The sequence below is a fragment of the Lucilia cuprina genome, chromosome 3, assembly GCF_022045245.1.
Source record: "Lucilia cuprina isolate Lc7/37 chromosome 3, ASM2204524v1, whole genome shotgun sequence".
Classification (NCBI taxonomy): domain Eukaryota; kingdom Metazoa; phylum Arthropoda; class Insecta; order Diptera; family Calliphoridae; genus Lucilia; species Lucilia cuprina.
The window spans coordinates 39294129-39308653 of record NC_060951.1 but is presented as its reverse complement, the minus strand read 5'-3'; the positions used below and the strand labels follow the sequence as shown (position 1 = coordinate 39308653).

At 32.6% G+C, this 14525-nt stretch overlaps 1 protein-coding gene across 2 annotated transcripts in view; it reads right to left on the bottom strand.

Moving 5' to 3' along the window:
• Nucleotides 1-9561: 9561 nt before the first annotated feature.
• Nucleotides 9562-14525, bottom strand: part of LOC111677412 (putative vitellogenin receptor) — a 41149-nt gene continuing 36185 nt past the window's right edge. Inside the window, exons 5-12 of one of the 2 annotated variants that reach the window (XM_023438529.2) lie at nucleotides 13566-14468; nucleotides 13357-13501; nucleotides 12488-13296; nucleotides 12156-12422; nucleotides 11038-12093; nucleotides 10168-10978; nucleotides 9891-10103; nucleotides 9562-9808 (exon numbers count right to left, since the gene is read on the bottom strand). In XM_023438529.2, the coding sequence (XP_023294297.2) occupies nucleotides 9640-9808; nucleotides 9891-10103; nucleotides 10168-10978; nucleotides 11038-12093; nucleotides 12156-12422; nucleotides 12488-13296; nucleotides 13357-13501; nucleotides 13566-14468 (4373 nt within the window). In that variant the 3' untranslated portion in view covers nucleotides 9562-9639. Of the gene's footprint in view, nucleotides 9809-9890; nucleotides 10979-11037; nucleotides 12094-12155; nucleotides 12423-12487; nucleotides 13297-13356; nucleotides 13502-13565; nucleotides 14469-14525 lie in introns of both variants that reach the window. The other variant, XM_023438528.2, reaches the window with a different exon arrangement.

Here is a 14525-nt window from a genome sequence, read left to right as displayed (position 1 = left end):
GCACTCACTCTATGATGAAATGGATTTGAGGTTTTTTTATTGATTAAATAACTTATTAAGAATATAGACATTGGAAAATTTCTTTAGAAGATAAGAGTGTGCGATGACTTGGACTACTTTGATTTTTAAAGAATTATTGGAAATATAAAATCATTCTTTATTGATTGCAAAATTATGTTTTGTAAACTATTGTCTGTCTGAAGACAAATTTTGCATTGAGATAGATTGATTAAGTAAAGCCAGCTTTACACGATCACACTAGTAATATGATCTGTCAAAATTTTTTGTAGAAGAGTATCGAAAGGATCGTCTAAACTTAATATGTAATGAAACCATCACACATTGAGAAAGAATACGGATGGAAAACTTGACAGTCTTAATGCTTTCTTCATTTTTTGAAATTTTTAAAAAACGAGCAGGTCACATTAGATCAGGGATGTATTTTTAGGTAAACACATATAAAAAAGTGAAACAGTTGTTTCTATCTTACTTTGTTATTGTTTTATACAAAACGTGTAAACACAAAAAATATAAATAATATGACTTTTATTCCCTTTTTTGTTATACGGATGGAATTCCATTTTACTTTTTCATTAGATTTTACGTGCGTAAAGTGTGATCGTGTGAAGTGTCCCTAACTGATATTGGCTGAATTAATTATTCTTCTAGAAGTTTAACTAGGTCATATTAAAGATCGATTCTTTGGCTTAATGAAAATTGTATAATGATCTGGCTGACATAAAGTTAAAATCAATAATTAAAAGGATTAAGGATTAATAATTAATTTAAGTTTAATTGGCTTGAAGAGGATTTAATATTGACTTAACTGGGAGATAGTTTAGTTCCATAAACAAAGATAAATGATGACTTAACTCCTATACTGAAGCTTAGTTTAAATCCCAAATCAAAGCTTAATGAAGACTTTATAACCTCCATTTAGAAGCTTAATTATTAAACTTAAAAGCATTATAAAAGAGATCTAAGATTAACTCCAGTTTTAAGGGCATTTAAACTGAAAGTAAGTTACGATCACTGGGGAAGGTTATACTTAGGTTTATTTGACAGAAAGTTATAGGTTTATTTGACAACAATGAATAACATAAAGAAAACTTAAAAATTCTCCTTATACACTTAACTAAGACTTCATAATGGTTAACTATTTAAGCTTAATTTTCACTTCAATAGAAACCAAACTCTTACTACATAAATATCTATGACGAAATTTGATTATATATATATCAACTTAGTTAACGAATGAAGCTTTACATGAATGATATAATGATCGATGATCTAAAGTTTAACTAAAACAACGATTAAATCTAAACTTAGACTAAATAAAAATCTGCAATATAAGCTTGGATTACACAGATATCTACGATTTGATCGGTAATATAGTTACATAACGATCAATATAAACCTAACTGATACATATCCCTGATCGAAGACTTATTATTAAAGTTAAAAATCTTCCACTAAAAGCAAAACTTTGACTACAATTGATAAACAAGAAAGTTTAACCCAAGATATCATTGGTACCTATGGTCAAACTCATATAGTCCATGGTTCTATGGTTAAACTCACTAAAGAAACTGAACTACAATTGTTGTTTAAATCAGAAAATTATAAAATAAACTAATAAGTTTAGTGTTTTTAAAGATAAAAAAATATTCCAAAAGAAGATCTTTAACGATTCCCAACGCTCTACAAAATGCATTTCATCATTATTTTTAATTTAAAAAGTTATTCAAATTTACTTCAAATTTAATCCATTATTTGCAATTATCTTTATCATTACAGTGGGTCATTGTCATCCCAAAGTTGTAAGTGCTGGTTGCTTACAAATGGCTACAATTTCCACCAACAATCGTTTCCTACACGATGAATTGGTGCAATGTGCCAAGACATTGACCAGTAAGATGCCCTCTCCCTTGACGGTTTGTTTCTTTGTGAATTCGGGTTCAGAGGCCAATGATTTGGCTTTAAGATTAGTGCGCAACTATACCAAACGTCAGGATATTATAACATTGGACCAGTAAGTATTAGAACAATTAGGTATGACGCTAAGGTTTGATTCAGTACAACAGATCGATTTTGATTTTCCATGAAAGTTACGGAATCAGGCCTTGTCTACTTAAAGTACTTGAAAGCAATTCAAATGAATCTTACATATTTATTTCTTTTTATTACAGTGCCTATCATGGACATTTAACTTCTGTTATGGAAATTTCTCCCTATAAATTTAATCAACCTGGTGGTGATCCCAAGCCCGATTATGTCCACGTTGCCCCTTGCCCTAATGTGTATGGTGGTCTCTTCAAAGATAAGGAATATCCCAATCAAGATATGACACAAGTCTATACTAAACCTATTGAAGATATTTGTGAGAACTTAAAGGCTCAAGGTAAAGGTGTAGCTGCTTTTATTGCTGAATCCCTACAAAGTTGCGGTGGTCAGATTATACCACCAGAGGGTTACTTTAAGGCCGCCTATAAAGCTGTACGTGATGCAGGTGGTCTTTGTATTGCTGATGAGGTACAGGTTGGTTTTGGACGTGTTGGCAGCCACTATTGGGCCTTTGAGACTCAGGGAGTAGTACCCGATATTGTTACGGTGGCCAAGCCTATGGGTAATGGTCACCCAGTAGGTGCTGTAGTAACTACACCAGAAATTGCTGAAGCTTTCTATAACACTGGCGTGGCATATTTCAATACTTATGGTGGCAATCCAGTATCCTGTGCTATTGCCAACGCTGTGATGCGTGTTATTGAAGAGGAGGGTCTTCAGGAGAATGCCCGCAAAACGGGTGAATATTTGCTCAAACAATGTAATGATATAAAACATGATTTCGAAATTGTTGGTGATGTGCGTGGCATGGGACTGTTTATTGGTGTTGAATTGGTTAAAAATCGTGAAACTCGCGAACCTGATACCAAAGCTGCCCATTGGGTAGTGAATCGCATGAAACAAATGCACAAGATATTGGTTTCCTCTGATGGACCCAATGACAATGTCATTAAACTAAAACCACCTATGGTGTTCAATGAAGAAAATGCCGATGAATTCTTGTTGGCATTCCGTGAATGCTTAACTCTATTGGCCAAGGAGAGAAATGGTGATGATTTGCCAGCCGTCAATACTCCCTTAACAGTGGCTGGTAGTAATAGCAGTAATGGAGATACTGTTGACTCGATGTCAAGTAAAACACAAATGTTTGAACGTCATGAACGTTTAATTAAATCAGTTTAAGTTTTTATTATTATCTTTAATATGCAAAGTTTAGTTTTTAAGCGAAGAAAAGAAGAACACCCATAAAAATATCTAGAATTTATAGAATTTTTTTCTTATTTTTAGTTCTAGCATCTAGAATTACTTGCAAACGTTGTAAAAAAGCAATATTTTTATTTTAATTTTTGTTTCAAACTTTAGTTGATGTGTAATGTATATTTTATTAAAATTATAAACAGAAGCAATTTGTTTTTTTAATTATATTTAGTTTTAAGTTGTTGTATTGTTATTAAATAAATTCAAAATAAGCAATATTTTAAGTATAATTGTTTTTTTTTTAATTTGGTCGCCTAAAAATATACAAAGGTTTCGTGTCATGTAACCCAGAATAACAAATTGAAAGAGAACCTAAAAGTGGCTGCAGATCAGGCTTGGCAAAGTTGGTACAATTGTATTTATTTGGTACAACTAAATCTTTAAAAGTTCATTGGTACACCAGTGACCCATTTTGTATAATTTTAAAATATGAAATTATATTTTTAACACAATGTTTAAAGAACTACCGACTTCGATCAAATTTTTAATACACTTCAGAAGAGGATATTGTAATGAATCCTGGAAAAGATTATAAGCAGACAACATTTAACAAAGAGAGTACTTTTTAGTTAGGAAAAAAGTAATTCCGATCGCTTAACTATTCTTTGGAGTAAAATATGGGCTATTCTTTAGACTAGACAATATTGACTACTATTTTGTCTAGTTTATAAACTACTCTATCCTTAAGTCCATAGATAGACTGTCTTTTGATCAGTCTAAGAACCAGTCTATTGACTAAATGGTCTTTAATATTGACTTGTCTAATGACTTATCTATAGTTTTTAAGTACTTTCAACTAGAATTAGCCTTTGGACTAGTATAAAAACTCTAAATACTAGTTTATTGTTTTGTTAGAGAATAGTCCACCATCTATTTTATGGAATATTTTATTGTCTTGTCATTAGTAGTACTACAAATATAGATTAGTTTACTGAAAGTCGGTTTAAAATGTTTTAGTTCTGCATTGATATCACTTTTTCAAAAATATAGATTTGTGTAAAATCTGACACAAAAAAGTACACTTTTAACTAACTAACTTACTAACTAACTAACTAACTAACTAACTAACTAACTAACTAACTAACTAACTAACTAACTAACTAACTAACTAACTAACTAACTAACTAACTAACTAACTAACTGACTAACTAACTAACTAACTGACTAACTAAAAGGCATGGTGCCTTTCAAAAACCAAATAGGTGATTTGGTACTTTTTAACTTACATTATAATATTGATAAAATTAAACGGACAAAAATACGCATAAATGATAATCTGTGAGAGTTGATTTTTGGTACTTTTTTGTTCGCTAACTGGTACTTTTAAATTTTCAATAAAAAAGAACTTGTTGAAACATATTTTTAAACAGAGTTCTGATAAAATTATAAAAGAGATCATTCTGGTATATTTTCTTTCATGAAATGGTACCTTTTTAAAATTAAATTTATAGCTTCGAGGGTCTAGAAATCAGTCTAAATATGTAATATGAAAATTTCTCTGAATAAATATATAAAAAAGTTAAAAAACGCCTATTAGGGTAGAACCAAAGGACACTGAATAAATAAGTATTATAATTTTTTTTTTTTAAATTTAAAACAAAAATTACTCACGTTTTAAGTCCTCAGATGATTCGAATTGTTAGCGTTAAGCACAAAGATTTTTTAAAACACTTTTCCTTTTAATTTTTTTTCGATTTTATTATTTATTTTTTTAAACTACTTATAGGCTTTAATTATATTTTCTTAGATTTACACTTTAATTACAAAGGACTTATATTGCTTTTTTGATTTTAATTACATTTTTGAATGGCTTTTTAATTTTATTTTTTTACTCTGCTTTGACTTTACAATGGATTTTTTTTACTAAATTATTAGCTTTTTTCTAATATTGATATTTTTATATTTTTTATTTTATAAATTTTTTTATTTCTATTTATTACTAATTTCGCACATTTTTTACTTTATTTTTAACAAGCTTTTATAAAAACACACATTACTGCCATCTATTTGCCAATGATCGCATTTTTCATTAAAGCTTTTATATAGCTTTTTTCAAAAATTAGCTTATACATTAAGCTTTTATATTAGGCACTTGCACACACTACACTTTTTTATTTATTTAAAACGAACGACGGAATAAACGACGACCAACGGACGTTATTTTGACACTTGTTTTTCTTAGCCAATGAACAAACCGGTTTTATCTACAATATACATTTTAACGGAATACGGAAAATAACAACAATAAAAAGCTTTATTTAGGGGAAAGAGTGTTTTATTTCTTTATGTTAAATATTTATTTTTGTTTTACGGAAAAGGAAAATGCATGTATGTATGTAGTTATAATGTTGGTTTATTTTATCAACCGTTTGAACATTTTATTTACCAATGAGAGAGAGAATTATTAGAAGGGGTAATTTTGAGACAATAATTTTACTCCTAACAAAAGAGAGTTTGTTAAAGGAGTATGTGTCGTTAACTTAATAGAATGTACAGAAATCTAGAAATTAATTTTTATGTTGTTTAATATAAAAAAGGAAATGGCAGCAAGTTTTATTTGTTCATTTACTTTGAACAAAAATTAAATAGATTTTGTAGGGATTTTGGAAAAATTAATTCTTAAAATATGAGCTAAGAAAATACAAAAAAAAAAATAAATAAATAAATAAAAAATATAATTATGTATTTATATGAAGTAGTTCTAGTTCGGTTCAAGTTCAGTTCTAGTTCAGTTTTAGTTAAGTTCCAGTTAAGTTCTAGTTCAGTTCTAGTTCAGTTCTAGTTCAGTTTTAGTTCAGTTTTAGTTCAGTTCTAGTTCAGTTCTAGTTCAGTTCTAGTTCAGTTCTAGTTCAGTTCTAGTTCAGTTCTAGTTCAGTTCTAGTTCAGTTCTAGTTCAGTTCTAGTTCAGTTCTAGTTCAGTTCTAGTTCAGTTCTAGTTCAGTTCTAGTTCAGTTCTAGTTCAGTTCTAGTTCAGTTCTAGTTCAGTTCTAGTTCAGTTCTAGTTCAGTTCTAGTTCAGTTCTAGCGAATTACAATTCATATCCTAGTTTTTAATAAAGAAGTTTCACTATTTATCTCATTAAAATAAGCCATTTTTACAAATGAGAAATATTATCTTGTGACATGCGCAGTAGCCCCTGAAAGAGGGAATAATAAATATGTATATTTTTAAACACACATATGCCTACATGTTTCCCCATTAATTTTCTTAACCATTTGATTCAACAAGTACCTATTAAAATGTCTCTAGATTTATATTTTTGCAGGAGAATTTACAGCAACTACATACCAATTTACTTTAGCACTCGTTCCTTTTTTTCGCTCTGAAAGGCTGAGTTTGTTAAACTTTTGGAATAGAATTTTACACAATTATATAGAAAAACACTTTGCTAAGTTTTTAATCTTTAAATACTAATTGTTTTATAATTATTTCTAGGAAATTTTATAATGTTTGCAGGAGCTATTAACTGAACCAATCGAACCGTACGAAAATTGCGCGAAAACTAATAAAAAAGTATCTCAGAGAGAATTGAAGTAGTTAGAGAGTTTGTTAATAGAGAAAATATAACTTAATATATTATGAAACACTTGTTATTGTATGGGTATTTTTGTTTAGTTTCAGCCAATTAGAATTCATATTGCAGTTGCGTATTTAGTTTTAAAAGCTTTTTGTATAGTAGTTTAACTATTTAAAAGAAAATGCATATGTTTCTATATGAGCAATATTATATTGAGGCATGCGCAGTAGCTCCAGAGAGAGAGACAATATTTGATCTACATCAAGTACAAAATATGTTTTTAAAAAATGTACACAACATACACTTATTTCCCCGTTCCGGTCTTTGAAAGGCTGAATTTGTTAACACTTTTTATAAGTTTTTGTTAAACTTTTGAAATATATTTTTAAATTAATTAATAAAAAAACACTTTATTAAATTGCTTTTATTTAAAACTTAATTGTTTTTTATTATTTATAAGAAATTTAATAGTTTTTAAAGGAGCTATTAACCAAACCAACCGAACCGTATGAAAATTGCGCGAAAACTAAGAAAACATTTTTTCGGAGAGTACTAAAGTAGTTAGAGATTTTAAAATTTGTTAACGGAGAAAATAGAGCTTAAACTCAATGTATTATAAAACACTTGCTATTGTATTGGTATTCCTGTTTAGTTTCAGCCAATCAGAATTCACATCTAAGTTGCGTATATAACTTTAAAAGAAGGTTCACTACATACATAGCTCATTGTTTATGAGACATATTATATTGGGACATGCGCAGTAGCTTTAGAAAGAGAGAATTTAAGGAGAGTAATTACTTGACCTACACCAAAAATAAATGTTTTTTTGTTTTTTTAATACACACATGTACTTATTGCAATTTCATTACTTTTCTATTTGTGTAGGGGAATTTACAACAAGTACATACCACTTTTCTTTATTACTCGTTCCTTTCTCTCTTACCCCTACATAAAAATAACAAGGAATGAATAAACGAAGGAAACATAACGACTGGTCGACTATTAGGGGCTGAATTTGTTAACACTTTTTCTTAGTTTTTGTTAAACTTTTGAAATAAATTTTTATATAATTATATAGAAAAACACTTTGTAAACTTATTAAGGTTCAAATACTAATTGTTTTTTTTAATATTTCTATGATATTTTATAATTTTTACAAGAGCTATTAACCAAATCAACCGAACCGTATGAAAATTGCGCGAAAACTAAGAAAAAAATTCTCCGAGAGTATTAAAGTAGTTAGAGATTTTAAAATTTGTTAACAGAGAAAATAGAGCTTAAACTCATTATATAAGAAAATACTTGCTATTGTATTGGTATTCCTGTTTAGTTGTGGCCAATTAGAATTCATAACCCAGCTGCGTATTAAGCTTTAAAAGCTTTTTATAAAGAAGTTTCACTATTTAACTTTTTAATACTTTAAAAGTCATGTTTCTAATTGAGAAATATTATATTATGACCTGCGCAATAGCTTGAGAGAAAGCTAATATTAAAGAGTACAATTACTTGACCTACACCAACAACAAAATAGGTTTTTAAAAAAATACACACATACATGCACAAATTTCCTCGTACTCTTTTTCTTAACCGTTTGATTCAACAAGTACTTTTGTTTTCTATTTATGTAGGAGAATTTACAACAACAACATACCACTTTATTTTAGCACTCGTTTCTTTCTCTCTTACCCCTTTATAAATAACAACGAATGAACAAACGAAGTATACACAACGACCGACTGAATTTGTTAACACTTTTTATAGGTTTTTGTTAAACTTTTGGAATAGATTTTTTTTCACAATTATATAGAAAAACACTTCGTAAAGTTATTAAAGTTCAAAAACTTATTGTTTTTTAATTATTTCTATGAAATTTTATAATTTTTACAGGAGCTATTAACCGAACCAACCGAACCGTATGAAAATTGCGCGAAAACTAATAAAATTTCTTTAAGAGATGTTAGTAAGTGAGACGATTTATTTTAAGACATGCGCACTAGCTTTTTTCCTGAGAATAATTATAAAGTGAGAATAGAATATAACTAATTGCAATCAACTGTCAAAATGTTGTCTTAAACTTGTCTTAGTATAAGTATTTCTTAACTAAGTTGCTGTCAAATCGTTCTTATAGGTGTATTGTGCATAGGAATTTTAATGTGGTCATAAAGCAGATTACTGCTCTTGGTTTTCTTAAAGGTGAGAAGATTCTTTTTCATCTCTATTAATGAGAAACATTAGCAATTAAGGAGAATAATAAATTTAGAGACATGCGCAGTATATTGTGCTAGTAATGGAAGAAAATAAAGTTGGGTTTTGGGACATTGTACGTAGTAAGTGAGTTGGTACTTTAGTTTTATAAAAAAAGGGTGAATTATATTTAAAATGTACTTTGACAGTTAAATATAGCCGCGGATCCAGTCCGAGTATTTTGGGGGGAAACTTTTGTTTTTTAAAAATACTTTAGAATCAGAAAATCAAGTGTTCCAGAAGAAATGGAGAACATTCTGTCTTTCTGACTGTTTTTCCATCTTAAATTGAGGAGGACCATGGACTTTTATATCATTAGAAGATCTATCAGAATAAAGTTAGAAAAGAAATAAAACGTTTTCTTTCGAGAAATTACGATGACTTTTTATTATTTACATATTTACATGCACTAAATTACATAACATTTAACTAAATAATTTTTAAATAATTTACATTTAACAAAATAACCTAAGCTTTATAATAATTTACAAAAATAAAATAATATTATTACATAAAATTATAAATAAATATAAAAATATTTTTAACAAATTTACAATTCATCTAGGGTACAAGCCGGGCTCGCGCATCATCATCATAATCTCCAATTGCGAGGGTGATATCGTGTTCGGTATCTTCCACCAACAGATTCGGTATGAGGGATTGTTCGGGTCGTCGTGACTGCTGTTGTTGCTGTTTCTCCGGGACCACTTCATATACTTCATGGGGCTTTTCAAAAGAATATGATTAAAAATAAAAGTACAATTTGAATTAGTAAAAGTAAGAGGGGTAGAATAACTAGCAAACCCACCTTGGCGGTTTCCAGCAAAATCTCCGAGCCATGCGACGACGACGAGCCGCGTAAAAATCTCTGAATTGATGAGCCAATGTGTAACTTTTCCCTCTCGACCTCGAATGAGGCAGCCGTGGTGCCCGATGAGCTGCCCGTTCCGGTTGTGGTGAGTCCACTGTCCAGGGTTCCTGTTTTGCTGCCGTTGTGTGGTATGAAAGATGCCAATGGATTCTGGAAATGCAGGTTACGAATAAAATCACGTTGTCCCTGCTGTTTGCGACGATAATAAAAATACCCCAAGCCACAGAGTAGCAGGATCAGCAAGGTAATCAGTGACCAAACCACTGCAGTTATATGGGATGATCCCTGATCTTCATTAGTGGGGGCGGTACGTTGTATAAGTAATGCTGAGGAGGTGATCTCATTGTTGGTATCACAATGTTTCGATTCACTTACTATGGAATCACCGCACATGCATTCATAGCTGAATTCAGTTTGTACACACATGCCACGACATTTAGCCATGGTGCAGGGATTACGATTCATGGGCTGGCGTGAGGCACCATCTATAAGTATATCCTCAGCATTTAGTATATTTAAATTGAAGGCTTTACATTTTCTTGAGCCATATAAAAAGCAACGTATGGATTCCTTAGCTCCTAGGTTAACAATAAACACTTGATTCTCATACCAGGTTAAACCAGATGGATGCATAATGATATTTCCCTTTTGTAGCAAAGTAATGGGAATACCTCTCGCTCCAGAACGATAGCTAATACCCTGTAGGGTCTTCTGATGCAAATCGGCAAAGTAAAGCATTTTCTTGTAAGGATCACAGGCTAAGGTGGTAATGAAACTCATTTCTTTGTTCAGCAAGTACTCACGTTTACTACCATCCAAATTGGAAGTAGCTATACGTGATCGATGAGAGCCAAATGTTTGAGTTTGTACTACGACGAAAAATAAACGTCTATTGTAGGCATCTACGCTGAGAGTTTTAATAGTTTCACGTGGTTTTGCCTTTAAAATGGTGCCACACATTTTGGCCGTAAAGGAACAGACTTTAATCTCATACACTTGATAGCGGCTGATGACATAGACATTGTCTGAAAAGGAGTATTTTTAATATGTAATCGCTTTATTGTACTTTCAACTAAACACTTACCTGTTATCCAATCCACTGCTACCTTGCCCGGCATAGGCAGCTCTAAGGCAGCTTTAATCTCTCCCGTATCCACATCCACTTTGTACAGTATGTTTTCATTATCGGTGGTAAAGTAGGCCTTACGTGTTCTAACATTTAAATCAAAACCATTTATTTTGGTATCATTAGCTTTCCAAGCTACTTTTAGCATTATGGGCTGTTCGGTCATGCTGCGTACCTCATCATAGGTGGAAAATAATATGGATTTCTCACTCTCAATTGATTTACATGAGGCCTTATCGGGACGCATCATAAAGTCGGGATAACAAGAACATCTATACGAACCATAATTATTTTCACATATTTGAGCACAAGGATCTTGTTCTTCACACTCGTTGATGTCAATACAAGAACGATGATCTGTATCTAATTTGTAGCCACTAAAACAGGAACAAACTGCTCCGGCAGGGGTGGCTTTACACTTATTTTGACAGGGCGCCTTTCCAGCCAAAGGCTTACAGGCAGTTTTACACAAAGGACCCTCATCGGCTCCCGTATCACAATCGTCGAAACCATCACATACCCGTGCCTCATCAACGCAACCACCATCTCGACAATCCCACATTTTAGGACCACAAGCTTTTTCATGTGTTTGTACGCCCACCGAAGCATTCCAAGCTCCGTGTCTTTCACAATTCTCCTCATCTGAACCATCAGCACAGTCTTTCTCATTGTCACAGCGAAATTCAGAGCGTATGCATTCTTTACTAGACCTACATCGAAACTCATAAATGCTACACATGTTACCGCAATCTGCTTCATCTTCGCCTCGCGGACACTCGGCCGTGCCATTGCATTTGGCAGAGAGTTCCAGACAAATATTGGAATCACTAGGACATTCATACATAGGATTTAACTCATCGCCACAGGACATTTTGCGTTTTTTGCCCGTTATCAAATCACAATTAAGTTCATCGGAATAGTCACCACAATCGTTATGACCATCACACACCAAACGTTTATCGATGCACTGGCCCAAAAGGCATCTGTGCATATCACTAGGGCAATCCTTAACGCCTATAAAATACATCGAAATTTAAGGATGTTAGTGTTACAGCAAATTAATAGCCAAAACCTACCACATTTATCATGTTCATCAGAGCTATCGGAGCAATCAATTTTACCATCACATTCCCAAGATTTGGCAATGCATGTGCCACTATTACACTGAAACATATCTTTGCCACATACTGGACGTAAACTTGCCTCCTTACCTTTAGCCAATTTACAATTCTGTTCATCAGAATTATCACCACAATCATTGACACCATCACACATAACACTAAAGTCCACACAGTTACCATTGTCGCAGACGTGCTGATGGCGATGGCAATTTTTGGATTTATCTAAATGTAGAGATAAATTACAATTAATTTTCCTAGTTTTATAACCAAAAAACTTTTCAACTTACCAAAGTGTTCACAGTGATCCTCATCGGAGCCATCATGACATTGTTTCTTGCCGTCACAGCGTTGATCGGCCTCCAAACACTGCTCCCCGTTGTGGCATGTAAACTTACCTACCGGACATACAACTTTCGTTTTCTGTTTTTTATCCAAATCACAACCCTCCTCATCTGAACCATCTGGGCAATCTTTACGATTATTACATCTTCGTGATAAAGTTAAACATTCACCCGAACGACAACGGAATTCACAATCCAAAGCCTCTATGCAAGTGCGATTTGTAGAATCTCTAAATACCAAACCAGCCGGGCAAAGGCAACCCGCTAGAAATTTACTCAATGTAACACAAACATGCGAACAACCACCATTCCAATTTTGACAAGGATGGTCAGCAGTTGGTGCCGGTACGCTGGCCGCCAGCGGGATGTGTGTAGGTAAAGAATGTGTGGTATATAGTTCCCGATTGACTTCTATATCGAAACGCTTTAAAGGTCCCATATTACTCTTGTGAGTCCAGTGTATGGTATTTGATTTGAGTTCAGTCCAGAAAAGATCTTCATCTACTATGGCAACGGAATAGGGTCGCTTCAAGCGACCACGGAAGGTATAAGCATGTAAATTGCGATAATCTGAAAATGATATACGTCCCAAATCACTATCGGCCCAGTACAAGGTGTTGGTCTCATGATCGGTAACAAATTTAATGTCATCATCACCCAGCTCATCCTCAAAGACATGAGAATGTTCACCGAGACCACTCAAAGATTTTTGATCGATATGAATATAGCGAGCTTTTAAGGCAATAAACATGGTACTGAAATTAAAAGATAAAATATAGAAAATCTGATTTATGTTCTCTTAAACCATAACTAACCCATCTTCTGGTATAATGGCCAAACCAATAGGAGCTTCAACTCCAGCAAAGAATGCCACTATAGCTCGATGTTTTGTTTGTAGTGACAATACCTCTACTACATGTCTTTCGGAATCACTCCAATATAAATTGTAGGATAAATGATCTGGAAATTAAAAACCAAAAAAATTAAAAATCTTTAAATATCTAATTCCACACTCGTTACTTACCAAAAGCCAATCCTGTGACATTTCCCAAATTTCCCTTCACCAAAGTTCTTACCACATTACTTTGCAAGTCAACTTCGCAGATAACTTTCTGGAAATTATCGGCCACAAACACGGTATTATTAACACTATTATAAGCCAATTCATGAATAAACATGTCCAGTTTATGAGTCGTCGTAATGGTATGACGACCAAAGGTGGTATGCTCCATTTCCAGTAAATTACCTTTGACACCCAAAAACAAACGCTGTTTCTTGTGAGTTTTCATGCAACGTAACTGATCAGGCCCCAACTGCATGCCATCAGGACAAGCACACGAAAAACTATTTTTCTCTGCCAACAAACACAAATGAGAGCAACGAGCCCTCTCACAAGCATGTGAAATTTTCTTTTGCTTTGCCGAATGATAAATATGTACAGCATATATCGTGCGATCTTTCGTTACAACTTTATGATCTTTTCCGGTAAATTTATTACAAGCATGAATACTTTTTGTGCCCCAATCTGACCAATAAATATAATCTTCAAATATGGCCAAACCATATGGGTGTTTGAGAATTTCTTCCAAGACCATTCTACGATCAGTGCCATCTGTACGTACACTTTCAATGGTGGCCATTTTTGCATCTACCCAATAGACACGATCATTATACATATCCAAAGCAATACCATTGGGCCAATGAATTTTTTCGGTTACCAAACGCATAGAATTGGTGCCATCCATAGAAGCTCGCGCTATCATGGGATTAATACCCCAGTCAGTCCAAAAGATTTGAGAACGTTGAGGCCATAAGGCCACACCACGAGGCTGATGAACATCATCGGTTACCAAAACTGTACAAAAGTGACCATCATTTGAGCAAACGGCTATATGATGCATAACATTATCCGAAAAGTAAATGTTGCCTTAAAACCAAAATCAATTAAAATATTTTTTTTATTTTAAAAACCCTTAAAAAATCC